Below are 27944 nucleotides of genomic sequence, written 5' to 3'. Positions count from 1 at the left end.
TTTTGAATGGTGCCGCTGAAACTTTTGAAAATGTTTAAATCAGAAACAGCCAACATTTTTTCAATAAATTGCCATTTGAATATGTGAAAAAATTTTGATTTTTATAATACTTTGAATAAAGAATAGGGACTTAACTTTAAAAATGTTCCCGATAAAATACCCTTGTGATTAAATGTACGGTGGTTGCTCCCAAAGTTCAAAATTCAAAGTATAAAAGACAAAACGATTAATAGTGAGTCGCGTGTTAAACAAAAATATTTTGAATTGGGAGCTTGCCTTTTCAAATATTACTACATTTTTTTTTATTCCAAGATTTACGGCAATACCAACACCCTTTTTTTATTTAAAAGGTTCTTTTTAACCCTTTGACAACGCATGTTTTTAATAGGTCGAATTTTTGAAAATACAAATATATCAAAGTTATGAATGGAAAAATACTAAGGAGCTGTACCAAAATATTCTACTTGGTCTGCTGATACATTTTTTCTAAAAGCAAATATTTTGATTGGAAGAACATTTATATTTTAAAGAAGATTTGTTTATTATTTAATGTTCCAAATTATAAAAATAAGAAAAGTTTTAAAAATTTGTTGTATTTCTATTTAGTTTATCAAAGCATTATTCAAAAAATGTCCTTTTCTGCATTCATATCTATTGACATTTTTATCGCCAGTTTGCCGAAGACTTCTTGTGAGACTTCCCTACGCTGTTCAAGTTTATTTCTTTTGACTGATTTACGGCACGTGAGTTTTCTCTCCAGCACTGTGCCGCTTGACTTCAGGCAACCCGAAAAACACCACCGAATTTTCCATCTCCATGCGGAAAACCCCCAAGAATGCCCCCAATAAGCTACCCAGAAACCCCTCCAAAAACATCGTCTGAACCACCGATCCAAGGACCCGTTCAAGTGACTGCCAAGGCAGAGTTCACGAAACGATGAGGGCGCCAGGTTCATTGTGGGCCTAGTGCATTAGGGCGCTGGATAATGCGCTTTCCCTTCGCCGCCACGCCCCTAATTTTCCGGATCCCTTTGTCTTCCTCTCGAGATTGCTTCACGCCAACTTTTGCTTCATAATTTGGCAGTTTGTTGTTTGTCGGGGCCTTTATTGTATTATCCTGTATTGTCGTCGCTTGTTGCTTTAATCTTGGCTCCCCCCCCAAAAAAAAAAACCACCCCTCTGCTGCGACTCATTATGCGCTTAATTTTCGCTTTTCATTTTCAATTGCCATAATTTAGTTTTATTTTGCTTCATTTCCAGGAGAAGTGGAGGGCAGCCGCTCACCTGGCAAAAGTTTGGCCGCAAAACAGCGCAAGGAAAACTTCTGCGAAGGCATTGAATTCAGAATTCAGGTTGCGGATGCGAATGCGGTTGCGGATTCGAATGCGAATGCGAATACGAATACGAACACGGAAATGGGGATAAGGATGGCATATTTTCATTTTGAAAAGCAAGCTGCGTCTGATTACATCATAAGAAATGCGTAATAATTGCGTTAACATAACGGCCTACGAGATGGGAACCGACAGTAATAGTAGCCGGGTATCCGGGCATCCGGGTATCCGTGTATCCTGGTATCCGGATGAGATGGCGGAGCAACTTTCGCCCAGACCCCAGGATATCTTCATGCACATTAAGCGCCGTCGAGCACGCAATGTGGGCGGGTATACTATGTATAATACGAATCCAAAGCTTATAGCACTGGAAAAGGCACAATATAAAAGTTCATCAAATTGTCTTCGCCACTTTCTTTAACGCTCCAAGTTGGAAATTTGAATTTACACATTAATTTCAAGTGGCGAGGAATAACCTCTTCTTTTTATTTCATCTCGTTTTCCTTAGTTTCGTTTTATTGCCCCATTTTTTAAATGCAGATAGGCCCGAGATTAAAATGTTAACGTTATGATTTAATTGTGTTATTTAAAAATATATATATGGTAATTGCTTACGTATTTCTTAGCTTGATATGTAAAATAGATAAGTTGGAAAATCAAATATTAATGTAATAAATTCCTAACTATTTTAGTTTTAAGTTTATTGAAAGATTGTGGAAATACGTAAGAAATTCTATTTTTACAGCACTGGTTTTATTTTTTACTAAAAGGATTGTATAAAAATGTTTCAATTTCACAAAAATAATATTTTAATACATGTTAAATTTAAATAAATAATAAAAGCAGATAATAAATCAATAAAAATTTGTAAGCTTAGTGAAAAGTGATGAATTTGTGAGCAATCGTCAAAAATTTTGTTGCCTACTATGAGGGAGAATATCAAAAAAACGTTGTTCTACTACCAACAACTTAAAGGGCATTTCGAATAAATTAGTAACAAGTGAGGAGTGTGAGAAAAGTGCCCCTAATCTGTTCTCTTATCTGTCGGGTGCCACCTGTTGACTCATTATACATCCCCAGAGCAAAACTCCTCCTCCTCCTGAGTTATCAATGCAAAACACAAGGTGTCGGAGAGCAAAAAAAAGAAGGGGAACCGACTAAGAAGCAAACAACTGGCCATAAATCAGAACCAATGAAATATCATTAGTGCCAGACTAAGGACCAGAAGAAACTGCATTAGGAACTGGCGATAAAAAAAAATACGACTCGAGCTGTGCACCGCAAACTGCAACAAAAACCGGTGGCAAACTCCTTTTGCTTCACGCCCGTTTCCTGGCTGTAAAAACTTGAAAAATTGATTGAGCGCGTGAGTAACAGCAAGTGAAATGGCTTGCCGAGGGGTTTTGAGGCACTACCCGGACCAGCAGATACATGTTTGCCCATACAAATGTCTCTGCTTACGACTCTCGACTCGAGTCGACTCGAGTCGACTCGGCGGAAGGCAATAAAATGTACAATGTGCCGCCGGGGGGGGAAAACAGGGGGATTACAGGGTATCTACACTTGCCACCCAGGACTGCACTTTGCGCATTTGGATGCCAAAAGCTAAGCTAGACATTCGACTCAAGAGCCAGTCGAACTCTGGCTTACCCTAAAATGAATGGATACTTTCGAAAATTACACAAAAGTCGTTAAATATCCCTCAATATTTACAATTTTTAAATCAATCCTTTGAGGTAATACTTATTAAACAAAATATGAGGAAGAGACAATATTTTGTGTTGCTTTTTCATCAACAATTTGCTTAGTTTCTGACATTTGATTTTGAAAAAAGTACGAAATATAAAATCATAGCAGGTTTAAAGAGGCTTCGGCAAATTCTTCTTTATTTTCTTATGATTTAGTTATTTTGATTGACAAGTTCATCAGCATAAATTAACAGCGACTAATTTGCAGATTTATAATTGGGATGTCAACAAAAATTAATATTTACCTTTTTTTTTAGTGACTCGTAAAGAATACTTATAATCTTTGTAATTTTATAATTTTAATTTCCTCAATTGTAATGAATACATATATATTTTTAAAATTATTTATTTTTATCACATAAAGCATATTTTTGAAAAATATTTAAAGTAATTTATAATTTCGAATCCCGCCGACAAATAAGTTGATACGTTTTTTTAAGATTCTAAAATGTTTTCAACGTAACATTTCACAGATATTTATTGTCAAACGGAATTTGTATTTGTATTTATTTAATTAAACGTGCTGTATGCATAACAAATCACTGGACATGTTTTTAAAAAATTACGAAAAATGGAAATCTTACAAATTTGCAGCACAAGGCCAAAAGATGAGAACCTCTGCCTTTCTGCAGGGTACAACAAAGAGAAATAGTTGAGTGGCGCTTTGCAGTTCTTAGTCCTTGCCAAATGTAACAGGGCACAAACACCCTGGCACACAAACGAGACCTGACACATTGAGGCAGTCGAACAGATATGGCAACAGTATCATTCCGCTGGATCCCCTCTCGAATTTCCAAGGGAAGGGGCAGGGGCAGGGGCAGGGACAGCACGTAGTCGGAAAGCTAAAACACCACGTAGCATTATCGATGTAATCACCGGATAAGCTAACAAGTTGCCAGGATTTTCACGCATACTCCGTTGCACTGAGCGATGGGAGAAAAGTGGGAAGAGCAGGGCAATGGTAAGGCGACTGCAACTGCTTCGAAAACGCGTGGAAAACAAAACAAAAAAAAGATCAGAGCAAACTTTGCACACTGTACCCACTTTCCCACTTTCCCTGTTTCCAGTTTCTCCTTATATTCCTATTTTTTTGACTGGCATTTTTATAGTTTCGCAGTCGCCGGAGGAGAACAAAACTGATGAGGGCATATAGAAGAAAGGAAGGGGCTGTTGTGGGATTTTCAACCGGCATCGTACTTAGTATGGATAAACTGTTTTGATAACTAAAAACATTCAAGTTATTGATACTGCAAATATAGTTCGGAATTTGTTTTCATTCTTATGGTTATTCCTTCCTCTACTTTCACCAGTGAAATGTACTTTATGAGCTTGTGTGACTCTGCTGATGGTTAGGCAATAATGGAGAAAGTTGTTGAACCAAACGGCTTCACTGAGGTGCGGCATTGATTAAAGAGATTTACTTGAACTGTAAACAATCCAGTATATAAATTACAAGGCTTTATTTACTCTACGAACAATTGCTTTGTAATTTATTTACGTTTTAATTATAAACGTCTTTTAGTTCTTTTTTGTAATTTCACAAAATTTGCTTAAATTCACATAACGATATTTTATCGACAGATCAACAGATTAGCCAGATTGTTTGAAAAATGTATTGCTCAATAATTAGTTAATATATTATTTCAAATCTAGAATAAATTAAGTTTATTCCAGGCCCATCGAGACGGTTTCATCCTTATAAATTATATTGAAAATCCCCAGAGATAACCTTCGAAAGATCATAACCCAATCCATTTCGATTGAATGAGCCGCCAACATCCCTCACAGATTCTTTCCCTAAAATCTATCCCTCTTGTTATCCACTCTGTTCCACTTGACTTGAATCCTTTGGTTGCTTTCTTTGGGTCAGCTCCTTGATGGCCACCAAACTGATTAGGAAAGCCAACAGAAAAATAAAGGATGCCGAATCGATTTAAAGGGTGGGAAAAATGAGAAAACAAGTGGTTTGAGGGGCAGAATAGCATGCACCTCGTATTAAAGAGGGGGCAATTTATGGCCACACTTGGGGGAATACCGAAAACGAAATTGCAAATATTTAGCCATATACTTATAAGGCAACACACGCATATATATATGCACACTTAAAACAATTATATCTAAAAATATATATATAAAATGCTTTAAATAGTTTTTTTCCTAAAATAAAGATGCCCAAAGGCGTGCTTTACCATATGGAAATATGGACACGACTGTACTTCGAAAAATATAATTTCAAGCCGACTTTTGAGCCTTGTTTTTTTTTGTCCAGTGTTCTGCTGCCATGAGTGCACATGTGTTCGTTTGTATCTGTCTATTGCTCATGTCTATGACAGCGGAGGCGAAGCCGCAGCGACGTGCCACAAAATATTCGCCAAAAGCATGCAACCCAAATCGGAGGAAAGGGTGGTGCACAGAGGGTCGTGCCAAATGGGGATGGGGTTGTGTATTGAGAATGCCGGGCCTTGCAACATGTTGCCTTTGCACTGCTGGTCTCGCTATATTGTTTTGGACGGCGAGCGCATCAATTTCTACACAAATTCAACATACACTCACTTCGAAAAGACCAAAAAAAAAAAACCAAAAAAAAATAATAGAGGTAGAAATAAAAACCAAAAAGCAGCGAATGTAGTGGGTAGGTGGATTTGGCTGCGCTTCATGTGCGCAATATCAAATTTGAAAACACAAACCCAGTACGGATGGCCGCAGACACAGACACAGAGACACGCGGGGGAGCGGTCAGAGAGGCGAACGCCAAGGATTCCCCCGATGCAGGCGCTTAAGAAGTTTCAGACATGAAATCAATTTGTCTTCCAACTCCCACGAAAACGAAAACGAGCCAAGACCGGCAAATGCAACAGCAAAAGGGGGGAACCCCAGACCCACGACCCACGACCCCAAAAACGAAATGAAAGCAGCCAGTAAACTGCTGCGGGAAAACAGCGGCGATTCCCCAATCGAATAAAGACGAATCAGCAAATGCACTTATCCACCTAAGACTCATTGCATTTGGTAAAAACTTACCTTTCAGTTTATCTATAAAACATTTATTATTATAAGCCGGCGGTTTCTTTTGTAATGTTGTAATGTTGCGTTAAGGGCTTCTTGTCTATACAAAAAAAAAAAACAAAAATAAAAATAAGAACATTTTTCAAACATAGCAATATTTAAACAAATATTTAAGGATTATTAGATATTTTATCTAAAAATTAATGGTGATTCATAATTTATTATAAAGATTAATTTCCTTAATGGCTAGCTTAAAAATGTGTTCTCTATAAAATACTAAAAATGGGAAATTTTTTTTTTGATCATAGAATATGCATATAGATTACCCCTTTAAACTAGATTTGATATAGCTACTTATCCAATTACTCTCGAACCTCTGCCCTTAAAGGGCATCAAATGGGCAAGCATTCGCAAACGCTATATTCGAGTCAAAGTCAGAGTCAAAGGCAGTCATGTGGCAACTCACACACCCGGATCCACATATGCGGTGTTGCAATAACTTGTATTTTAAGTTTACTCACTGCTGGGATTCAAAATTTAATTTCATAGTGCGATGCGTTGTTATTATTTTGCATAATAACATTTCTGGCCCCCAGTTCCGTTCACTCAAACAATCTCTGTGATGTTCGGGGCTGGGAAATGGGTATGGGTATGTGGGTATGGAATTGGGTATGGAATTGGGATTGGGATTGAGGCTGAGAATGGGTGTCTGGTTTGCGAGTGGCAAATGCGAAATGCGAGCCTGGCCTGCGGACTGACCGATTGTGCAATCGAATCAGGCCTATTAGACTCCGTTCGTCGCATTAGCAATACGTAACGGATGGGGGAATGGAGCCCCAGCGAACCGGACTTCGACACCAGACACTAAATGCCTCATCAGCATTCCGATGAGTGTTTATCTGAGTGTGTGAGTGGATTTGCGTTTGGGCTAATCAAAATGTGAGCGATGGCAACGACAGTTGACCACGAAACAACGCAGCGTCCAGGATTAGCTATTAGTCCAATGTTCCTACCCATAAAACCTTCTTTTTATAGCTCTCACCTGTTAGGGTGCAACCTGAAACGCCGTTTAGGTCCGATTTCTCAATGTCGTGTTAAGATTCTAATTTGCAATTAGCGAGATAAAGTTAACAAAACACTGGGATTTTATTTTGCCAACGACAGAACTTTTAAGCCAGTTAAACTCTATCACTTTATTTGAATAGTAACACTTTCCGCAACTGCAAATTAACATAAAAACTCTCAAAACTTGACATGACTTTGAGAAATCGGGCCTAAGTGTGTCAGGTATATGTGATTGCTTAGGTAAGAATTCATACAGCTTTCGAACTATTAAAGGCAATGCTTGAGTACCCAATATTGTCGGTAAAGCTACCACATAATGGCGCCAAATACAAAAAAAAAGAAGGACTGCAATGCCCCACGGGCTTAAACAGTCCACCAAGTTAGCTTTAGAGCGCTGAGATTGCCTTTTTATTGACAATTCACAGCACGCGTCGTGCAAACAGATCCTCAAAGGTTATAACTAGCGCGAAAAAGGTCCTTTTGTTGCTGTTGTAAATAGATTCATAAATAAAACTACAGCCCGACAGTCGCAAAGCACAAAAAAAAAGGCAAAAAAAAAACCCAAGGAAACCGAAAGAAATCCTGCAAGTGAAAGTGTTAACACTTGAAGTGGTGTGCTGCAAGGATACAGGATATATGCATGTCTCCGCGGGATAAAGGCAACTTCCAGTCTGAATGTCAAAGTTTGAGCCTGGCAATACTTTGAAATATTCATAAGGGTTTACACTCGAAAAACAAACGAAGTTAGTTACGAATTAAAAAAATATATCTTTACCATTGCTTTGCTATTCAATTTTTTACAAAAAACGAAACGAAAATTTCACAAGGGAAATATAAACAAGTAAAAGCACGAAACAAAATTTGTGTTAGAAACGAATTAGTTACTTAAGCTAAATTTTAACATTTTAAATTTTTTGTTCAAGTATAAGTGAGACTACAGACCTTAACACCGACCCACCCAAGCTTGCAAGTAAAAAACTTACACACAGTCATAAAGCAATAAAGCGAAATCATGTGTAGAAATTTTTATAAGTCGGGTGTATCATCCAAGAGCCAAATGCTCAAGGATCTTTGAAATGTGCGGGGTGACTGGTTCGTGGGGGGCATGGCGAGTGCAAGGACTATCTACTTTCTTTGGGCAAATCCCAGCCAGGAGCTTTAGGTTTAAGCTCAATTGTTTTGCCCGACTTTATTTCATTGCCATTTTTATGCTTCTACATTTTGGCTGCGTTAGAAAAGCCTTTAAGCGAAATAAGAAATGCATATTTATTGGAAAAAAAATCAATCAAGCTTAGATTTAATAGTTGGTACAAAATCAGTTCAAATAAGAACTGGCATATAAAATGTATATAATAGCACTATTGAGTGCGATTTTCTGAATGAAAATAAAGGTTTGATCTCTGGAGGTTAAGTAACATAAAATATATTTAAGCATTACAAATTTATGCACCAGTGGAATTAATATATTGACACATATAGTTTAAATAAATGCAAATATCTAAGTGCTAGCAGCGGCTTTGGACGACTGAATTGTTGTTTTGATAATCAGTAAGATATGAGTTCCTTATTAGAAATGTCTTGTCTTCAAAATGATGTAAATAAAAACAATATTTCATAAGCCACAAGGTTTTTTCCGTTATAACAGGTTTGCACAACTCGAATTGAAGCAGTAACTGCATCAATGTTTACATCAATGTTATTGTTTGTCCAGCGAAAACAGGAGAATGCAATAAAACACCTGCTCTAGATCCAATTCCATAGAGATCTTACAACTATATATAGAGCTGATAAATGGTTAATCAAGTCAGTTGAATTTGCTCAGTCAATCATCTAAGAAACCCAAAAATCAAAATGCGCGTCTTCTTCCTCGTCGCTCTGCTCGCCATGGTTGCTCTGGCCACTGTCCAGGCACGTCGTCCTCATGGTCCTCCGCAGGGAGGCCAGGGACCACCCCAGGGTGGACCAGGTGCTCAGGGACCGCCTCAGGGAGGTCAAGGACCACCTCAGGGCGGACCAGGTGGTCAGGGACCACCCCAGGGTGGACCTGGCGGCCAGGGACCTCCCCAGGGACCTCCCCAAGGACCTCCTCAGGGTGGCAACTCGTCCTCCTCCCAGGAGTCATCCTCCCAAGAGAGCTCCAGCGACTCCTCCGCCTAGAAACCTTATTGCGGTAACTTATGCACCGAGTCCTTAAAATAAAAGAAAATCATGTAAGACTCTTTGAATAAAGATATATATTTTGATTATTTCAAAACAAAAGCGTGTAACGATTCCATTAGCCAGGGGAATTTTCATTTCCAGATTGGAGTAATGGTATATCCTGGTAGGGTCCTGAAAAAATGTGAGTGGGTGTGAAGGCGTTCCCCAAATCGGCTGCCTAAATAAGAAATCGTTTTATTTGAAAAGTTTCCTTTTGGCACGCCCCCTTAAGCTGCCGCCCCCACTTTTCGCTGGCAGAAAGCGGCGACGTCTACGTTGGCGACACCAGCAACATCAGGCGAAACAAAAACACCGAGAGAAACAGTGGTACAATAAAAACAAGAAGAAACACTTTAATCGAGTGCCCCGACTATTGCATACCCGTTACCCAATTTATCAATTTAAATGTGTGTGTACATACTTTTTAGGGTCGGAACCGTTTTCTTCTATCTGTTACATACTTTTCTTCAAATACAATATATCCTTTTATTCGAGTAGCGGGTATCAAAAGGACAATAACAATAAAGGCATTTTAATTTGGAAAAATTTAAGTACCCAATGATGCACATTGATTAAAGAACAATTGAAATGGTAACAAAGATTAGTTGCGAAATTTAATAGAATATTTTAAAATATTTATTAATATATATTTTAAAGCTTAAATATTCGTTTTAAAACATATTATTCCCTAATTTGCAATGGGTAATCAAACGGTGTATATCCTGTCAAAAACACAGCTGCCAAAAAAAGAGCAAAACGATGAATAGCAAGGCAACAAAGTTAAACTGTAACAATAACCAAAGTCAAAGTTTGTCGGCAAAGTTTTCGACTTTTTCGTCCTTGTTGCCCTCGTTGTTGTTGCATGCGTGCGGCTGTGTGTGTGTGTGTGTGTCCACAGGATACAAATTCATTTCAATTGGTTATATGTAAAGAAATGGGTTTGAGTGGCTTGGCTGTAGGAAGTTGAAAAGTGGGAACGACGAGGAATCTGTGTAAAATGAGTTTGGTTTTTTTTTTGTTGCTCATTTTATTTTATTTTATTTTATTTTTTGTTGCCATTGCTGTTGTACTTTTCAAGATGAAACAAGTTTCACGTGGCCGTGGACCCTCCCCTGGGTCGGAAAGTCATCCTGTAGAAGGATTCAGGACTCTGGATTCTAGGCCAGGACATGCCGCATCGCATACCTGCAGACTTCCTTCGCTTCACTTTCTTTTGGCAGCGAAATGCCAAAGAAATGCAAATAAAACTTTTCTTTTGTTTTGCTTTCGGCTTTTGCCCATCATGGTTTAGCAGCTTAAACCTTAAAGGGCCCACACGCCCAACTTGCTCCCACCTAGAAGCAACAACATTTAGAAAAGCACAGAAAAGAACAAAAAAAAAACACTAAGTGTGGAAATTTTAATTTCACTCAAAATTCAAAGTGCTTAAAAGCAACAGAGAAACGCCGTGGTTTTTTAAATTGAATACTTATCAATATATTTTAATGATATTTTAATCTTTGAAAATTATAATTGAGTCTAAATAGTTGGTATTTAAAGATACAAAAAAGTTTAAAATTGTTAATTAGTCTTCCTCAGTTTTGCTTGAATTTAACATTTTCTTAATTTCTACCTAACTCAATTACGTAAAATAATCATTGCAAAAATTGTACAGTTCAACAACTAAATTGTAAAATAGAATATTTAATACAGTAGTAATGACACCTAATGTTTTACACAAACTTTCTATTTTCATAATGGTAATAAATTGAACGAAACTGTTACTTACATTGTTATACTGGAAAATATCACTTTTATACTCAATTTGAGTTTTTCGTTCTTAAAATTTTTTACTCAAACTGGGATTTTTTGATCTTTGATTTTTTTGAGTACGAATTATCTCAGATTGAGTGCAATATACTTGATTAATTTTCTCTGTGTAGACTATTTCTATCGTCTATCCTTACTCAAAGTTGCCGATATATTAAGGGTACTAAGGCTGCAAAATTGTTCTCTGTTTCGAGAACAGACAGTTTTCTGTCGCCATGTTTTTACTCCAGCAAGCGACCTCCATTGCATTTCCTAACTGTTCATTACCAACATTTGACTGTCGCCCTCTCACTTGCACAGTCATACACATCAACACACACACACACACACAGCCAGAGGCATCTAGAAAAAGTGTAGGCAAACAACAATGGAAGCAACACGAGCAAAAACTTAATTAAGCATTTTGTTGTACGATGCTGCAACAAAACAAATTCCTCTTTAAATAAAGCACCGAAGCAATTTATTCCAATTAACAACAACAACTGCATAGCATGTATGCGTGCGAGCGAGATGGGGGACGCAAATAGGACGAACTGTTAAAGGCATCCGATGGAAATAATTGAACAAAAACACTTTCCAACACTGCAAATGACAGTTGGATTAATTTCTATCAAATACTCTGTCCCATTTCAAAATAAAAGAGGATGTTTAACTGAGAGGGGCATGCATATTACATCAAATAACATCATAAAACATACAGGTCTATGATGAAGGTATATAATTTATTTCACTAAAAGGGACATCCAACATTTTTATACATATCTACCAGTTACCAGATTTAAAATCAGGAAGATATTTCAAATATTCTTGCTATACTAATAGGGTTCCCCAATGGGTCACGATTTTCTTTCTATTATTGTGTTTTCAGCTTGAGCTGATTAAATAACTTAACTTTTATTTCAACTCATCAAACCACTTGTTCAAACATCCCTTTTATATAGAGTATTGTATAAACTTTTGTGTAATTCATACTTATGGCAAAGACATAAATATTATTGATGCTTTACAAACTAAACCAGTAGACTGGTCAGAAATCGAATTGTCTAACAATTGTTAGCAAATATTTTGCCCTGATATTGACACAAAAAACAGGCCCAGATCATTAGTAGTTTCTGTTATGTAAGATCAATGAACCAAGCCAAACAACAGGTGAACGTGCCGACCTATGGGGAAAATGTAATGTTTTTAAGTTATTTAAGAAAACAATTTTAAATAATTTTAATAAAATCTATTAAAATAACATTTTAAATTCAAAAATGATAGGAGAACGTTTTGGCAAGGGAGTTTTTAGTTTGTTATGACTTTTGAATATGGGCTTAAGAAAAAAATAATTAAAATTAAATGACATTTATTTATTAAGAAATAAACAGCATAGAACCTTTTTACAGACTACACAATACGGTAAACTTATTGAAAAAGGTTATATCATTTAAAGAATTAGCTCAAAACTTTTTCAAATTAGATATTGCCGAGTTTGTTGCTTACATATATATGTATTTTTTCTGTCCAGCAGAACTCTTTAACGAAGTCCAATGTCAACTGACTTGGCCAGTGGAATTCACCTAATCCACACTGACGTTAGTTTGTTAGTTTGCTCGGGCCACACACGTCACCGATGGAACACATGTGCGGAGAAGACTTTCTCCAGACGGTGGGTATATATAGAGCTATTGGGGGATGCCGAGATCAGTTCGAGTCGTTTACTATCCGATAACGAAATGCGTACCCTCATCCTTGTTGCTCTTGTTGCTCTGGTAGCTGTGGCCTCTGCCCAAGGACCTGGAGGTCCTGGAGGTCGCGGCCCACGTGGTCCTGGTGGCCCCGGTGGTCCAGGTGGTCCAGGTGGTCCAGGTGGTCCAGGAGGCCGCGGACCTGGTGGTCGTGGTCCAGGCGGACCAGGAGGTCCAGGAGGCGGACCAGGAGGACCAGGAGGTCCAGGAGGTCCAGGAGGCCCACATCGCGGCCCCGGAGGTCCAGGTGGACATGGACATGGACCATGGGGACCGCCGTGCAAACCGAGAACCACCACAGAGGCCTCAACCAGCGCTTCCTCCACCACAGTGTCCCCAACCAGCGCTTCCTCCACCACGGTGTCCTCCACCATAGCTTCCTCCACCACAGTGTCCTCCACCACGGTCTCCTCAACGGAAAGCACTGAAGGCACAACGGTATCCTCAAACGCTTGAGCTGTTTACGCTGGAAGTTAGTGACTTTTTTTTGAATATTAAATAACGATTCTATGCATAATATACCTAGTTGTCTATTTTATCTAAGACTTGGAAAAAAATATTTCCCTACAAGTAATGTCCTCCATGGTGATAATCAAATGTTAATAGGATGCTTGACCCACTAATAGGACATCTTCGTTAATATAAGGTCAAAAACCATATCAGAGAATTTAATAACACATCCTGATTTCGACTGCCAAAGAAGCTCATTGAATGCCTAGCCAAGCATAAAGCCATTTAATTACCTTGGCTAAGTTAAGTAATTTTATCAAAATTAGTGCATTGGTATTATGCACAGCCAATGCTTAATTGCAGGTGATTTTGGATTGCATCGAGGATGGAACATAGACTACAATGGGACTGTGAACAATACACCAATTCACGGTAGCAATCGCCGCATAGATTCGATTGTGATTGGGGCTCCATTCGCAGCCCAACCAATGTCCGCCTTGTTGGGAATTAAGTCCGGACCGGACTCATCTCCGGCATGGATGCAAGCCAAATTGTTTACTATTTAATTGTGTTTGGTCAAATTATTCCACAATTCTAAAACAAGTACTTACAATTTTTTGTAACTGACAAACGGACACGGAAGAATTTTATTTCAAAAATATACAAAAAAAAAGTATTTTTTGATTAACTTTTGCTTTCCATTGTCAAAGAAGCTCATTGAATGCCTACCAATTTTGGTATTATGCACTGCCAATGCTAAGTTAATTGCAGGTGATTTTGGAATGCATCGAGGATGAGCATAGACAACAATGGGACTGCGAACAATACACCAATCCTCGGAGCAATCGCCGCATAGATTCGATTGTGTACGCGGCTCCATTCACAGCCAATGTCCGCCAACCAATGTCCGCCTGGTTGGGAATTAAGTCTGGACCGAACTCATCTCCGGCATGGATGCAAGCCAAATTGTTTACTATTTAATTGTGTTTGGTCAATTTCCGACGCAACTTTATTTCCAGCTGCCCTCGCACAGAGAAAAACATGCACAAGGCAGCAAGGATCCGGGGCAAAAGTAAGGGGAGTCCCCGAAAGAGCTAAGCAGGATGAGCATGAGAAGCAGCAACAGGATTAGGAGGCATTAGAAGTTATAAAACAACAAGATTATGGCCACATTGGCCATAACAAATACACACTCAACTGTGCGAATGAGCGAAGGTGTTTGGTGTGGCTTCCAATAAAAACTCTTGTTTTCAAATTAAACCTAGATAAATTTGTTTAATTTTGATTGTTACTAATCAATTAAGGAGTTCTTAATCCCTAAGTGTGGTTAACTCAAAAACTTCATTCAATTCGGATTGTTGTTTAATGTAAAACACAATTCATGGCATTAATAATCAATAATAATTAGTTAATAATATTAATAATTGACTATTATTAACTATTATCATTATTAATTAACAATAATTAAAAGGCCTAAACTTGAAGTTAATTTTGGTCCAGTTTTTTATAAAACTTTCAAAGCTATTTACTACTTCACACTTTTTTTGGTCACCTTGACTCCCATGGGAGTGGGTCAATGTCAGTGGGTCGATGTAAGTTTGGCCATGACTCCATGACCACCAGCTACGTCCTTATCAAATCACGCTTCATCCGTTTAACAATTAGCACCGATAACTAATTTATGGTCAGGATGCGGCATCTAGGCAATGGTTTGGGCCAAGGGGCGACAGGAAACTGGAGTGGTTTGTTTTGGAGTGGAACGTTTACACGTAATAACAATTACAAATGTGCGCGCTCCATAAATCAAGTGAAGCCATCTCCTGAAACTTGTAGTCCCCCATTGACGCCAACCCCTCTATTTTTTCAAGCCCCTTTCCAAATGAACTGGCCAAAATCCCTTGCCCCATCCGAAATTTCCCCTCCATCTGGCTGCTCCTGGGCACTAATTACAATTCAGGACGCGTTGCACTCGAAAGTTGTTGCTCATTCAACACTCGACTCCTGGCGATGAGTTGTAGAGAAGGTAGATGGTTGGGTGTTGGTTGGGTAGTGGGTGGTGGGTGGCGGGTTTGTTTGGTAGTGGGTGGTTAACTTCAAAGTGGCATCGCCTGGGTGGGAAGTGGTGGCCCCAAAAGTGTTGTTGTAATTAAATTATGTGCCAAGTGACGTTCTCGGAATTGTCCCTACAATCGTTTTGTTCTTCTTTCGCCTACACTCAAAAATATATTGGTCAAAAACTAAAAAATCTTAAAAATTTAAAAATGTGAGCAAATAATTCAACAGTAAAAGGAGCCTTTTACCATTGGAATCTGCACACAATCGACAATAAATGTTATGAAAAATGTGAGAATTAAATTAAATGAAATACTCAAAGATAAAATATTTAGACAATTGTTTCTTTAACAAAATAAATGGATGTCAATCTTGCTTAATCTTACCCATTTTTAGACACTTATAAAGTTGCCAAATTTGTTAATTAAAATTACATTTGTATTACAAATATGAGTTTATTTAAAATAATTAATATATATGAAGCATATATATTAAGATCGAGATATTTGTCTAGCATAGTTTTAGCATTTGCAAATTACAATGTATTTTTTTTTACAAAAACTTAAAATGTTTGGTATTACACTCTCTTTAGAAATTATAATTAGACATATGTAAGTGCTAATGAAATGTAAAAAGGTTGTGAACCGTATACTACAGCTCCCATTTTTTCTGAGTGCATTTTAGACCCGTTCACAGCCCTCCTTTGGCCTGTTGCCTGTCGTCGTTTCGCCTGTGCCATCTCAGATGTTGTGGCAAATTAAGTTTGCTTTTGTTCTAGATTAAAAAGGCATTGAAATGCCGGCATGGATGGGCGGGTGGAAGGGTGGACGATGAAAAGGAGAGCGGTGAGTGGGTGGTAGTAAGCGGCAGTTAAAATGACGCCTTCGGCCAAATTTAGCTAACTTTGTTAAGTTTGTTTTGGATGTGGGAGCTGAATGTCGGCCGACGCCTCCAAGGGGTTCCATTGGATGATGAAGTGCCCAGACGGCGATAGGACCACAGATATAGACGGAGTGGCTCTGCGGATGATGGGGACTACAAGCGGGGACCCAAATGGGCACAAATTAAAAATCAACTGCCGCGTGGGCGAACGAGGCGGCAACTTAAGTAGCTGACCAACTAAGTAATTGAAGGAACTAATTGAAAACGAAGGGATAAAGGGAAACGCAAGCTTAAGATGCACTGAAAAAACGAATGTTGTGATGTATATTTGTGATCGATACAAACTGAGATAATTTTAAATGGTCCAAAATGTAAAACTTCTGAGCCCTTAAGACTGTCCAACAATTAATATATTATAATTTTTTTCAAAAGTTTGCAAAGCAGTGGAGACATTTGCGACCTTATAAATAATATTTTTTTTTCTAAGCTTATAACTTAAGCTATTGATATCAAAAATACATTTTCAATTGTATTATTATTGTCCATTGAATAATTAAACGGAAAATCAACCAACATAATAAAATACGTTAAATTAAATTCAATATATTGTGATATTATAGAATATAATATGTTTGTTTGTTAGCTTTAAAAGTATATAAATTTCGTCTTGCCGATTTCTGACTATATTGTTTTGAGTGTACAAAAGTCCCAGTTAAAACATTAGTTCTTCTTTTCATTAGAGCTTTGTCAATTTGGTCTACAAAAATTTAACAATTTTGCTACCAATACTCTTTTTATATTTACAATCCAAACTCTTAAAGATCTGCTTCCTTTACAAATTGGTTTTTCAGCCCAAACTAATCAAACATGAATTTAAGTGGCAGGACTGCATGCTAATGCAAGGATTCGTCCCAATTCAGATGCAGACCGAAACGAAAATGAAACCGAAATTAAAAGCTGCAAAAAACAATATACGAAATATATATATACTCCCACTAGCATGGAAGGCGATTCAATTTGGAATTTCGAATTCCACGCACATATTCCATTAAAGTCGTTGGCGTAATTTTAATTTCGGATTTGGTCCTTTTTTGCCCGGAAGCACCAGCAGAAGCTAGAAGGCAGCAACAGCAGCAGCAACAGCAGCAGCTGCTTTAAGGACCCGGGATAAAAAGACGATAGAATATTAAAGAAACGGTGCCAATCAAAATGAAATTTAATTTGCCCAACAATGTGAACACATAAGGGGAGGGCGGTGCGGAAAACTTGACCGGCAAATAAAAAACTCTTACCCAAAAATATTAAACCCCATCGCCAAGTCCACCGCCATCTAGTTGCCGACCGTTAGCAGTCCATAAAATTGTGATTTACTCCCGTTGAGATTTCAATTACTGCCGCTTTATTGGCAATAAATTTCCGTATAAATTAGGCGGGCCCAACTCCCGATCCGGATCCGCAAGGGTTACGGTTAAACAAAGCGGCAAGTAGCCGCACGTAGTCGTCGCGGAAAGGTGAAGTCGGTCGGAAAAGGTCCTTTGGGTCAACTGCGAAGACAGTAGATAAATGCGTTTAAATGTTAAGCGACGCATTGATACTCAGTGGTTCTTGGAGTTAGATAGAAATATTGCAATAATTGGCTTTTAATTAAAATAATAGCTAATAGCTGTTCAAAAATTATATCAATAAATATTTAATTAGCTGGCTGGTAATATATTTAATCTAATACTATTTAATTAAATGCTTTCAAAAGTGTTGCCTGTATGGAAACTTGATAAAGATTTATACGTAATTAATTAATTATTATATTTAATCGATTTGAATGCTTAATTTAATTTAACATCTCCTTTAAATCCTTAGCGCTTACAGCATTTTGCGTGCAAGACTGGGATTCCAACTTTCTGACAAAATTACTTTCTGATTAAGAACAACGTACTTTTTAATCGCCAAGTTTTAAAAATAACCTTTAAATATTGTTGATTATAAATTAAATTTTGAAAATAGTAAAAAATATATAAAAATTAATTAAATTGATTTTCAAGTCGAAAAAAATGGCTCTCTCAACCTACTATGTATAATTATTTTAAAAAACTTATATACTCTTGTATTTTCCAGGATAGCACTTATAAAAATTGATTGCAATGCAAATAAAAATTCGTCGATTTCTTTGGGCACGTTCATGTCGTCATCGTCGTTGTAAGAAAATCCATTGACGACTCTTCAAATCTCTCTCTCCAGACCAAAACAGTTTTTGTTTTGTTTTGGCTTTCCTGGCAACGCGGAAAATATTAAAGCCGCTTCCGATGCTGCCAATCACGAAGTTTCGCAGGTGGGGGCCGGTTCAAACAACTTCCGCTCCGCGGAAAGCCTAACCAACCTGACACCTTCGTAGACAAGGGGCCACAGTACGTATAGGTTGGGAACTTCTTGAAGCTATGCAAATGTGGTTAAATTATATATTATATTATATAATTTAACCATTAATTACATTTATATATTTTGTAATAATAATACCTATTTTTGAGCGATTAAATAATAATAAATAATTATTATTATAAAAATTGTTTATGTATTTTCAAATTAGCAAATATCTGTCAACATAAACCTTACTCCCAGAGTTCATTATATATATATATATATTTTATATATATTTCCCTCAAAATATTAAATTACTCAAAAAAGCTCTCTTACAAAAATTAAGTATTAAAAAAGTTGAGCAATTACTTGAGTTTCCCTTAATTTCATTTAATCACAACCATTTGGTATTAAAATAATATAAATTTGTAAGATTTTGGAACTAAAACTTTAAAAATACTTTTAAAAAAATAAAGTTGTTGAATGACTGGAATAAATATGAGGAGAAAATACCTGGGCTTTCCTTCGTAATCGTGTGCATGTGAGTGTTTATTGTGTGTATTATCCTAGGGCTTATCACAAAATCTTATATTCCACCAGAGCATTGGGCTCTACAGATACTGCGAATCTGCGTAAAGGTCACGGAACTCGAGCAGCTGATCCAACGCCGATTCGTAGTCATCCCGCTCCAAGCCGGAATTCGAGTACGCTTGCAGCTTGGCCAGCTGCACGCGATGTGTCTGGGCGTGCAAATTGTCCAAGTGCTCGCCCAGTTTGGTGGAGTTCTGCAGGGCGGCCAGCACGGGTGCGGCATCCACACGAGTGCCCGGCTCGCGTTCCGACCCTCCTGGCAAGCAGAAGCCCTTGCCAGAGATGCTGCCCGAGAACATCTCATGGGGGAAGGGCAGCTGCGTCTTTAGCGGCAGTGGTGTGGCTGCTGCATTGGTGGCACTGCCATGATAGCTGCACTGGTAGTACAGCTGCAGCATGTGGGACACACTGTCGCAGCCATAGGCAGCCATCCGCAGTTGTTCGCCGGCCTGCTCCCTGGGACGCTTCAAACGCTCTGCGGGAATGCCGCGTGCCGTCACCGATTGCATCACATAGGAGGTGCCCGGTTCGCAGCCCGGCGTGAGTTGTGTTAGCAGCGCATGGTCTCCGCTCTGGTCTAGGAACTCTATCAAATCTTGGCCCTCTCTCAGGCCGAAAGGAAGAGCCAATCCTGCGGCAGTCATCTTGCGGCCAGAAGGAGAAATACGCTCGCAGAAACGCAGCAGGGAATCCGGCGTTTGCCGCAGGCGATAGCCCAAAGTGGCCGTGTCCAGAAAGGCAGCCAGCAGGGCCGACGTTTGATAGAGGTTGTCCGCCTGCCATTGGAGTCCCGGCAGATTGCGCGACTTGAGATTGGTGTTCCGCCAGATGGTCTCCAACGTGGACAGTGGCGTGAACATAGAAGCCTGCTCGCTCAGGTGATGGTAGCCCAGCACGCTGTTCACCACCCGAATGCTGTGTGACAGGCGGGGATCTGGGAAGAGGGCAATCAATGTTCACAAGGTCCCCTTGCTTAAGAGCCATCTTACTCACCCGCTTGGGCATAGCTCGTGTTCCTGGGCTGGTGCAGCGGCAGCACAAAGCTCGCCCGGCTGTACTCATCGTTCAAGTGCTCCAGACACTTCCCGGCCAGCCCGCCGAAGCCATCGTCAATGTCGAAGAGCACATGGAAGCCCTGCAGGCCATCGCATTCCTCCACATACAAGCGGATGCGATCGCAAAACTCATCGTTGAAGGCGGCTGCCTGCCACAATTCCGTGCCGGCGGAGTAGGTGCCCAGCGCTTGGACAGTCGGATCCCTGACCAGTCCCGGCAATATGTTCAGGGTGCGGGGATGATAACGGGCGTACAGGAAGTCCGCCCAACTGTTTGCCGTCTCCGCCAGCCGATAGTCCTTCTCGGGCACCACGGAATTCCTCAGCAGATCCCGTTGATACTCGGACACGGCGGCCTGTGGCTGCTCCTGCACGTCCAGCTGCTGCGAGGTGGACACCCCGCTCTCCTCCGCCTGCTGGCGTGCCCGCTGCAGTTGCTCGCCGGTGCCCAGGGGCAGCAGCTCCTCGTCTCGCTGCACAAAGTTGCCGTACAGCTCGCCGGTGACCGGAATGTGGCCCAGAGTTCCCGCCAAATCCACGGATAGCAGGCGGGGCGTGTAGGTGGTGCGATTGAGGGCATTTATCCCTTCTCGGTACAATATGTCATTGTTGGGCAGCTGCTCCTCGGCCACCTGTTCGCTTTCGTCGCCGTACCTGAAGTTGGCCTCCTGAAAATGCGGATTTGGAGCGATTCTCCGGCTGCCAGGTGGGTGGGCCAACTCACCTGCTGGTTCCAGAAGTGCGCGCCCACGTAGTTCGCGTAGGTTCCAAACTGGAAGGTCAGAATCTCCCGTGTATGGTCCATAACAGCCGGCAAAAGTGACTAATTTGGATGCGGTTGCACGAACTGCGCGGCGTTATCGATTACGCCGAAGCTATCGATAAGCATGTACGCTAAACAACTTTTTAACTATCGACTTTCGGATACCCTGTAGCGATATGTTTGCAGCATAATATATTATATCATATCTAACTAAAACACATTTTAGTTTGTAGCTTTACTGTTATTTATATATTTCGATTGAAAATTAATGGCAGTTTATAAATTTTTTTGTACTTGTTATCTTGAAATCTTGTTTAACCCCCAACCTGTGACGCAGAGCACAGCATACCCCACGAATACCCCTTTTGCGAAGCAATGGCCAAGTCAAAAGGCAAAAATCACGTGTAGAGCTTATATTGAGAATTTATTCGATGGATGAATCCGCACCTGGATGCAGATACGGACAGAGAATGACCTAGTTGTTGAGCACAATGGAGAGGTAGCAGTTCCAGATGAGGGCGATGCACTGGGCGTAGATCACCTGGTAGCCCAGCGGCACGAAGCTGAAGTTGATCATCTGGGCGGCTGGCCAGAGCATGTAGTTGCGGGCCATAATGGTGGGATAGCTGTCGACGATGCGCTTCTGGATCTTGTCGACGGGTTCGCCGTTGACCAGCGGCACCAGGAACGACATGAGCAGGGTGAAGGGTGGCGCAAAGAGGCCCTGGTCGAGCAGCATCTTGGTGACACCGCGGCGCAGCGGGGTCTGGTTCTTGGGAACCCGGGACTCTAGGAAGAGGTACCATCGCCGTAGGACCGGGCCCACGACCACCAAGCCCAAAGCACTGAAGCGAACGGTTCGCCCGGCATCCCATTCGTCCAGCGACTTCTTCTCGATGGCCAACTGGGCTATCGTATCGCCCAGACCCATTATCGTCGCCACATTGATGCCCTCCTTGAGGTAGGCCCTGATACTCGACATCTTCAACTGACTGCTATCCTTTGTACTTTTTTCGAACACGTTATGATTTCAAACACTTCACTCAGAATTCCCGGTTCGCGGTGATAAACATTGTCTGCGATTTTTAAAGGGTTGTCTATTGATCTCAAAGGGGTCGGTTTTGGATCCCCAAAAAATTGACAAAACGGAACGCTGTTTACGGTAACTCTGATTTAAAATTAACGTTAATCCCGTAGATGCTTCGTAAAATGGAAATGTCAATGAAAACCGTCAAATCAAAATATTACTGGAGATAACTAGATTTCCATTACAACGAACAGTGAACGAAGTTATAAGATAACTAAATATATTTAAATTATGTGTTGCGCTATTCTCAATAAAAAAATTTTCATTTCTGGATAAAAGTGATAATACCTTAAAATCGTTGAACATCGGCAAACAATTATTCAATAATAACATAAAATAAATATTAATATAATAATATGAATAATATCAAAGCTATAAACACCGTGTAGGTGATTGATGTTTTAAAATTACTATATTTGTTTATTTGGCAACCCTATTATTGGAAAACGATAAAATGATATAACTTTTTTTATAGATTTAAAGTTGTAAGCTATGCACTTAGTACAACTATAGAAAGACATTTTAAAATTAAATTTTTGAAGGTAATGTTATTTTCGTGCTAATGACTAAGAAATCCTGTCCTTCACACATAAACACTAAGAGAAAATTGTTAAAATATTTATTTATAAGGCCACCCACAACATAAAGTATAAACAAAACAGTTTGTGTATTTGCAGTAACTGCTGAATTTTTCAAGAAGTCAGCAATTCAGCACTTACTGGAATACCCGAAATCTACATTTATATTTATTTATTTACAGATGTTTTTTTAAATAAAAAATTCTTAACAACCGGTCGGATATCCTTCCGTCTTCTTTACAGAGTTAATATAGTTAAGCTAAGTAAGAACTAACTGAGTTGGAGGAGCTGGTCCCTGGTCTAATTGCCTGCTTTCAGCTTCTTGCGCTTTCGGGTCGGTGCCTCGGAGTCGTCCTCTATCACCACTACGTCGTCGTCAATGACATCGGAAACCTCGCCTTTCTCCTTTCGTTTTTTTTGCTTCTTGGCGGATGTGGGTTCTTCATTAATTACAACTTCTTCGTCCAGAGTGTTAGCATTGGCTGCTCTAACGACAAGAATTTGACCCTTTGATTTCAGCTTCTTTTGCTTTTTGGATGACTTCTCCTCCTCCTCAACTTCTTCCACCTTGATCTCCACATCCTCCAGAATATTTTCTATTTCGTTAACAAGGATTTGCCCATTTGATTTGCGCTTCTTCTGCTTTTTGTGTGATTTGGCCTCCTCGTCTTCTACTTCCTCCTTGATCTGCACCATGTCCGGAATATTTTCTGCTTCATTTGCAAGGATTTGGCCATTTGATTTGCGCTTTCTTGGTTTTTTGGATGATTTGGGCTCTTCCTCAATAGCTTCCTCCTTGATCTCCACGACTTCCATGATATTTTCTGCTTCGTTTGCATGGATTTGACCACTTGATTTGCTCCTCTTTTGTTTTTTGGTGGAGATGGCCGACTCCCTCTCGCTCCGCACCAGTTCATCTCCGTCTGGCTGGACCGATCCGTTGGTTTTTTGCTTCTTGCTCTTCTTGACGGCGGCAGCAGTTTGCTCCTCCGACACCTTATCCGTGAGGTTTATGTAGCCGCTCGACGTGGCCGTTGCCTTCATGAAATTGGGCAGAAGCCCGGTGAGCACCGACTGCCTCACATCGTACTCCTTCTGCTCCAGCGTTTGGGTGGAGTTAAGCAGCTTGCTGCGGACCGCATAGTAGTTGGCAGTGCGCCACAGTCTGGCCTTGACTTCCAGATTTCGCTTGTCGCCCTCGCTGATCGTTTTTGTGATCTCCTCGGGCACTTGGACGCGTTCCTTGTAGTCGTGCCCGAAAAAGGGATGGCGGACGCGGAAGCGAATCTTCGCTGGCGTTGCAGCGGCGGGAAAGACCTGCTCCTCATGGCCTGCCGCCGGTTGCTTAGCATTCAGACGCTTGCCGACCACCACGTAGCCGGTGAGTGGAAGTTTCCGGAGGGCATACTTCCCCTTGGTGGTCACATAGCCGACGGCTCGGCTCTGCGGCGCTGTGTACTTAATGGCCCGCACCTGGAGATCGCCCACACACTTCCGGCCGGGCATTTTGATCCGCTTTCCGGCAAGCTGGTGGGGATCCGTGCCCTTGGGACACTGCAGCAGCCAGGCGTCGTGGGACTGGGCATCGAAGTCATTGAACGCATTGCCACAGCATTTGTGGGCCGCCACACCTGCGTCCACTTCCACTAAATCCTCCTCCTCGAGGAAATTGCGGCGAAGCTCCTTCGCCTGACGGCGAGCGAACTTCTTGTCGGTTTTCTCCATGTGGCGCCGAAATATTAAAATTTTAGAGGAATAAAAACCAAAAGACTACTCCACTGCACGTGCTGTAGGCAGCAGTGTTGGAAAGCGGATCAAAGAGCGACAGCTGTTCCTATCGATAGGTTGATTTGTGTTTTAAGAAGTCCGCTTTACAGCACTAATATATCTTGAAAAAATAAAAAATATATCAATGTAGGTTACTAATAGTTTAAAACAGTTTGGGCATTCACGAAACGTTTGAATCTCTGAATAGATGAAAATTCAGCAAGATTCGCGTTCTCGATGTGGGACAAGTTCGCGAAGCTTGTTTTTATAAATAAATTAGTGTACAATAGTATTTGTCATTTATTTTCGTTTTAAGTCGTACGGATGTCTCGTTTTCGGTCCTGACTACGCATATGTTTTTCAACATTTTTTTTTGTCTACCAAAAGATTAATATCTAACATAAAATGCTAAAGCAATATGTCAATTTGTCACTGGAACTTTAGCCCTCTACAATTTGTTTTAAAAAATAATATAAAAATAATAATAATATAAATATATATATATTTTTTCTGTATTAAGTTAATTCCTATCCGTAGAAGAAATATATATGTTTAATTTATGTGATGTGTGTATTCCTTAAACTATCGATAGACAATCGCCCCCGCGCTTTCCAACACTCGTCACCGTTCTTTTTGTTTTCGAGGTACAAAACGTGCTGCGCATTTTGCGAGGTTTTTCTAACCTCCGCCATGAGCCAGAAGACCCAGAAAACGGTGCAGTTCCACGAGCTGGAGCTGGACCAGCGCATCCTCAAGGTATGTGGCCTGGTCTCCTCCCGCCAACGCTGGTACTCAACGGTCTCTGGTCTCACTCACTTTTGCAGGCGGTAGCCCAGCTGGGTTGGCAGCAGCCCACGCTCATCCAATCAACGGCAATTCCGCTGCTTCTGGAGGGCAAGGATGTAGTGGTTCGTGCCCGCACCGGATCCGGCAAAACAGCCACCTACGCACTGCCCCTGATCCAGAAGATCCTCAACTCCAAGTTGAATGCCAGCGAGCAGTGCGTGAGCGCTGTGGTCCTGGCGCCAACCAAGGAACTTTGCCGGCAATCGCGGACTGTGATCGAACAGCTGGTGGAGTCCTGTGGCAAAGTAGTGCGAGTGGCGGACATTGCCGGCAGCTCCAGCGATGCGGTGACCCAGCGGCATGCCTTGGCCGAGAGGCCCGACATCGTGGTGGCCACACCCGCCAAGTTGCTGGCCCACGCCGAGGCCGGCGGTGTGGTGGACCTGAAGCATGTGGAAACGCTTGTGGTGGATGAGGCCGATCTGGTGTTTGCCTTCGGTTACGAGAAGGATTTCAAGCGGCTGATCAAGCACCTGCCTCCGATTTACCAGGCTGTCTTGGTCTCCGCCACTCTGACCGACGATGTGGTGCGCATGAAGGGCCTGTGCCTGAACAACCCGGTGACGCTTAAGCTGGAGGAGCCGGAGCTCGTGCCACAGGATCAATTGACGCACCAGCGCATCCTGGCTGAGGAGAACGACAAGCCGGCTATATTGTGTGCTTTGCTTAAGCTAAGGCTAATTCGTGGCAAAAGCATCATATTCGTGAACAGCATAGATCGGTGTTACAAGTAAGTAAACAATCCCATGCGGAAGTCATCCCAAGCCAATGATGATAAACACATAAATGCAGGGAGTGGGCAGCTGGAAACAGTTGGCGCACGCATGACCAGCAACTAATCTTCTCGCTGATGGCAAAGCCAGTAGCCAACTAAACTTCTTAGCAAATATCATTATGATATATTAAACTAACTATTAACTATTTCAGAGTTCGCTTGTTCCTCGAACAATTTGGCATCCGTGCCTGCGTTCTAAACTCCGAACTGCCGGCCAACATTCGCATCCACACAATCAGTCAGTTTAACAAGGGCACCTACGACATCATCATTGCCTCCGACGAACATCATCTGGAGCAGCCGGGCGGCAAATCCTCGGCCGGCCGGAAATCGTCGCGCAGAGGCGATATGGAATCGAGTGCCTCGCGCGGCATTGATTTCCAGTGCGTGAACAACGTGATAAACTTTGACTTTCCCAGGGATGTGACGTCGTATATCCATCGGGCTGGCAGGACGGCCAGAGGGAACAACAAGGGCTCCGTTTTGTCCTTTGTGAGCATGAAGGAGGCCAAGGTTAACGATGCCGTGGAAAAGAAGCTGTGCGACAGTTTCGCCGCCCAAGAGGGCGAGCAGATCATCAAGTGAGAACACAAGAAAGACTATCCCTAAATGGTAATATTGCAATAAAAAAAACCCTTTCAGGAACTACCAGTTCAAGATGGAGGAGGTGGAATCCTTTCGTTATCGTGCCCAGGATTGCTGGCGAGCCGCCACGCGAGTCGCCGTTCACGATACTCGCATCCGGGAAATAAAAATGGAGATCTTAAACTGCGAGAAGCTGAAGGGATTCTTCGAGGAGAACAAACGCGATCTGCAAGCTCTGCGCCACGACAAACCACTGCGCGCCATCAAGGTGCAAAGTCACCTGTCCGACATGCCCGAGTACATTGTTCCCAAGGCCCTTAAGAGAGTGGTGGGCTCCACCGCGCCCCCATCCTCCGCCGGAGCTTCGGCGGCCAAACAGCCACGTCAGTCCGCCGCCAAGGCTGCGTTCGAGCGACAGAGCAATGATCCCCTGATGGTCAGCCAAGTAGACGTTGGCAAACGACGTTTTGCCCCACGGCGGAAAAAGAAGGCGCTGTAGCGGAGTATAGTCTGTAATCATAGAACAATTAATTTTAAGGAAAACAAAAGTTCTTATACTTCATGTGAATAATGTTCATTATTTATAAAGTTTATTAAACGTATGTAAAACACGGATGAGTAAATCATTAATGGGTATATTCTGAGGCAGATACTGACGTATTGAATGCCATTACTGTGAACCCTGGTAAGTATCTTCTACTAGCTTTATATAAGCTAGCTATATAATTAATGTGACAAATATTCGATTTAAAATAGTTCCACTTTGATTTAAATGCTTTTTACTTAAGTTAAATATGGGTTAAATTAAATAAATTCAGAAAATAATCAAATGAAATATTCAGTTTTTAATATTTTCAAATTTAAAATACCTAAAAAGCGCAATAGATGAAAAATCAAACCGAAAGTCATTTAAATTTGAGTATAATTATTTTATTATTTATTTAAAAGTGTCCAGCTAAATTACACACGGTAGGATAATAAATATTGGATTTGCTAATTTAGAAACCCTACTATTTTGTGATTAATGGCGTTAGGTAACTGACAAACCACACAAACGAGAGGGCACTAATTCATGCTCACTTTTTCTAACTGAATACGAGGCAGAAAATAAATGTACGAGTCACATTACTCAAATTACCAGTAGATGCGTTGTAAATCACAGCGCTGATTGTCCGGCTGTCCAGCTGGAGATCATTTAAGCTCATCATACTGAAAGTGCCGGGAAGAACAGAACACACACATCACCATTAGTGGCTATTTGGGTAATTTCC

The 27944-nt window shown here is 40.8% G+C and overlaps 6 protein-coding genes and 1 non-coding gene across 7 annotated transcripts; 3 read left to right on the top strand and 4 right to left on the bottom strand.

The window, feature by feature from the left end:
- The first annotated feature begins 9003 nt into the window (after positions 1-9003).
- On the top strand, positions 9004-9309 carry LOC108140849 (proline-rich proteoglycan 2). The gene has a single exon (XM_017263833.2). It carries the CDS (start codon positions 9004-9006, stop codon positions 9307-9309), a length of 306 nt encoding a protein of 101 aa, XP_017119322.2.
- Positions 9310-12754: 3445 nt separating this feature from the next.
- Positions 12755-13394, bottom strand: LOC121466755 (collagen alpha-1(XVII) chain). The gene has a single exon (XM_041707075.1). The coding sequence runs from the start codon at positions 13262-13264 to the stop codon at positions 12770-12772; it is 495 nt and encodes a 164-aa protein (XP_041563009.1). The 5' UTR covers positions 13265-13394; the 3' UTR covers positions 12755-12769.
- Positions 13395-17650: 4256 nt separating this feature from the next.
- Positions 17651-21128, bottom strand: LOC108140930 (protein misato). The gene is made up of 4 exons (XM_017263994.2): positions 20997-21128; positions 20211-20940; positions 19140-20151; positions 17651-17818 (listed from the first exon to the last, which is right to left on the bottom strand). The coding sequence occupies exons 1-3, from the start codon at positions 21075-21077 to the stop codon at positions 19238-19240; spliced, it is 1725 nt and encodes a 574-aa protein (XP_017119483.1). The 5' UTR covers positions 21078-21128; the 3' UTR covers positions 17651-17818; positions 19140-19237.
- Positions 21129-21440: 312 nt separating this feature from the next.
- On the bottom strand, positions 21441-22156 carry LOC108140929 (mpv17-like protein). Its single transcript, XM_017263993.2, has one exon. The coding sequence runs from the start codon at positions 22015-22017 to the stop codon at positions 21511-21513; it is 507 nt and encodes a 168-aa protein (XP_017119482.1). The 5' UTR covers positions 22018-22156; the 3' UTR covers positions 21441-21510.
- Positions 22157-22857: 701 nt separating this feature from the next.
- On the bottom strand, positions 22858-24514 carry LOC108140927. The gene has a single exon (XM_017263992.2). It carries the CDS (start codon positions 24423-24425, stop codon positions 23001-23003), a length of 1425 nt encoding a protein of 474 aa, XP_017119481.1. The 5' UTR covers positions 24426-24514; the 3' UTR covers positions 22858-23000.
- A 571-nt stretch (positions 24515-25085) lies between these two features.
- LOC108140934 (probable ATP-dependent RNA helicase DDX56) lies at positions 25086-27284 on the top strand. The gene is made up of 4 exons (XM_017264002.2): positions 25086-25223; positions 25292-26043; positions 26241-26669; positions 26731-27284. The coding sequence occupies exons 1-4, from the start codon at positions 25158-25160 to the stop codon at positions 27170-27172; spliced, it is 1689 nt and encodes a 562-aa protein (XP_017119491.1). The 5' UTR covers positions 25086-25157; the 3' UTR covers positions 27173-27284.
- LOC121466777 lies at positions 26077-26169 on the top strand. The gene has a single exon (XR_005976957.1). It is a non-coding gene; the product is annotated as a small nucleolar RNA Z30a (small nucleolar RNA).
- Positions 27285-27944: the final 660 nt, after the last annotated feature.

The sequence above is a fragment of the Drosophila elegans genome, unplaced genomic scaffold (genome assembly GCF_018152505.1).
Source record: "Drosophila elegans isolate 14027-0461.03 unplaced genomic scaffold, ASM1815250v1 contig_149, whole genome shotgun sequence".
NCBI lineage: Eukaryota > Metazoa > Arthropoda > Insecta > Diptera > Drosophilidae > Drosophila > Drosophila elegans.
The sequence above is the reverse complement of the archived record's forward strand: the minus strand, read 5'-3'. Positions and strand labels throughout refer to the sequence as shown.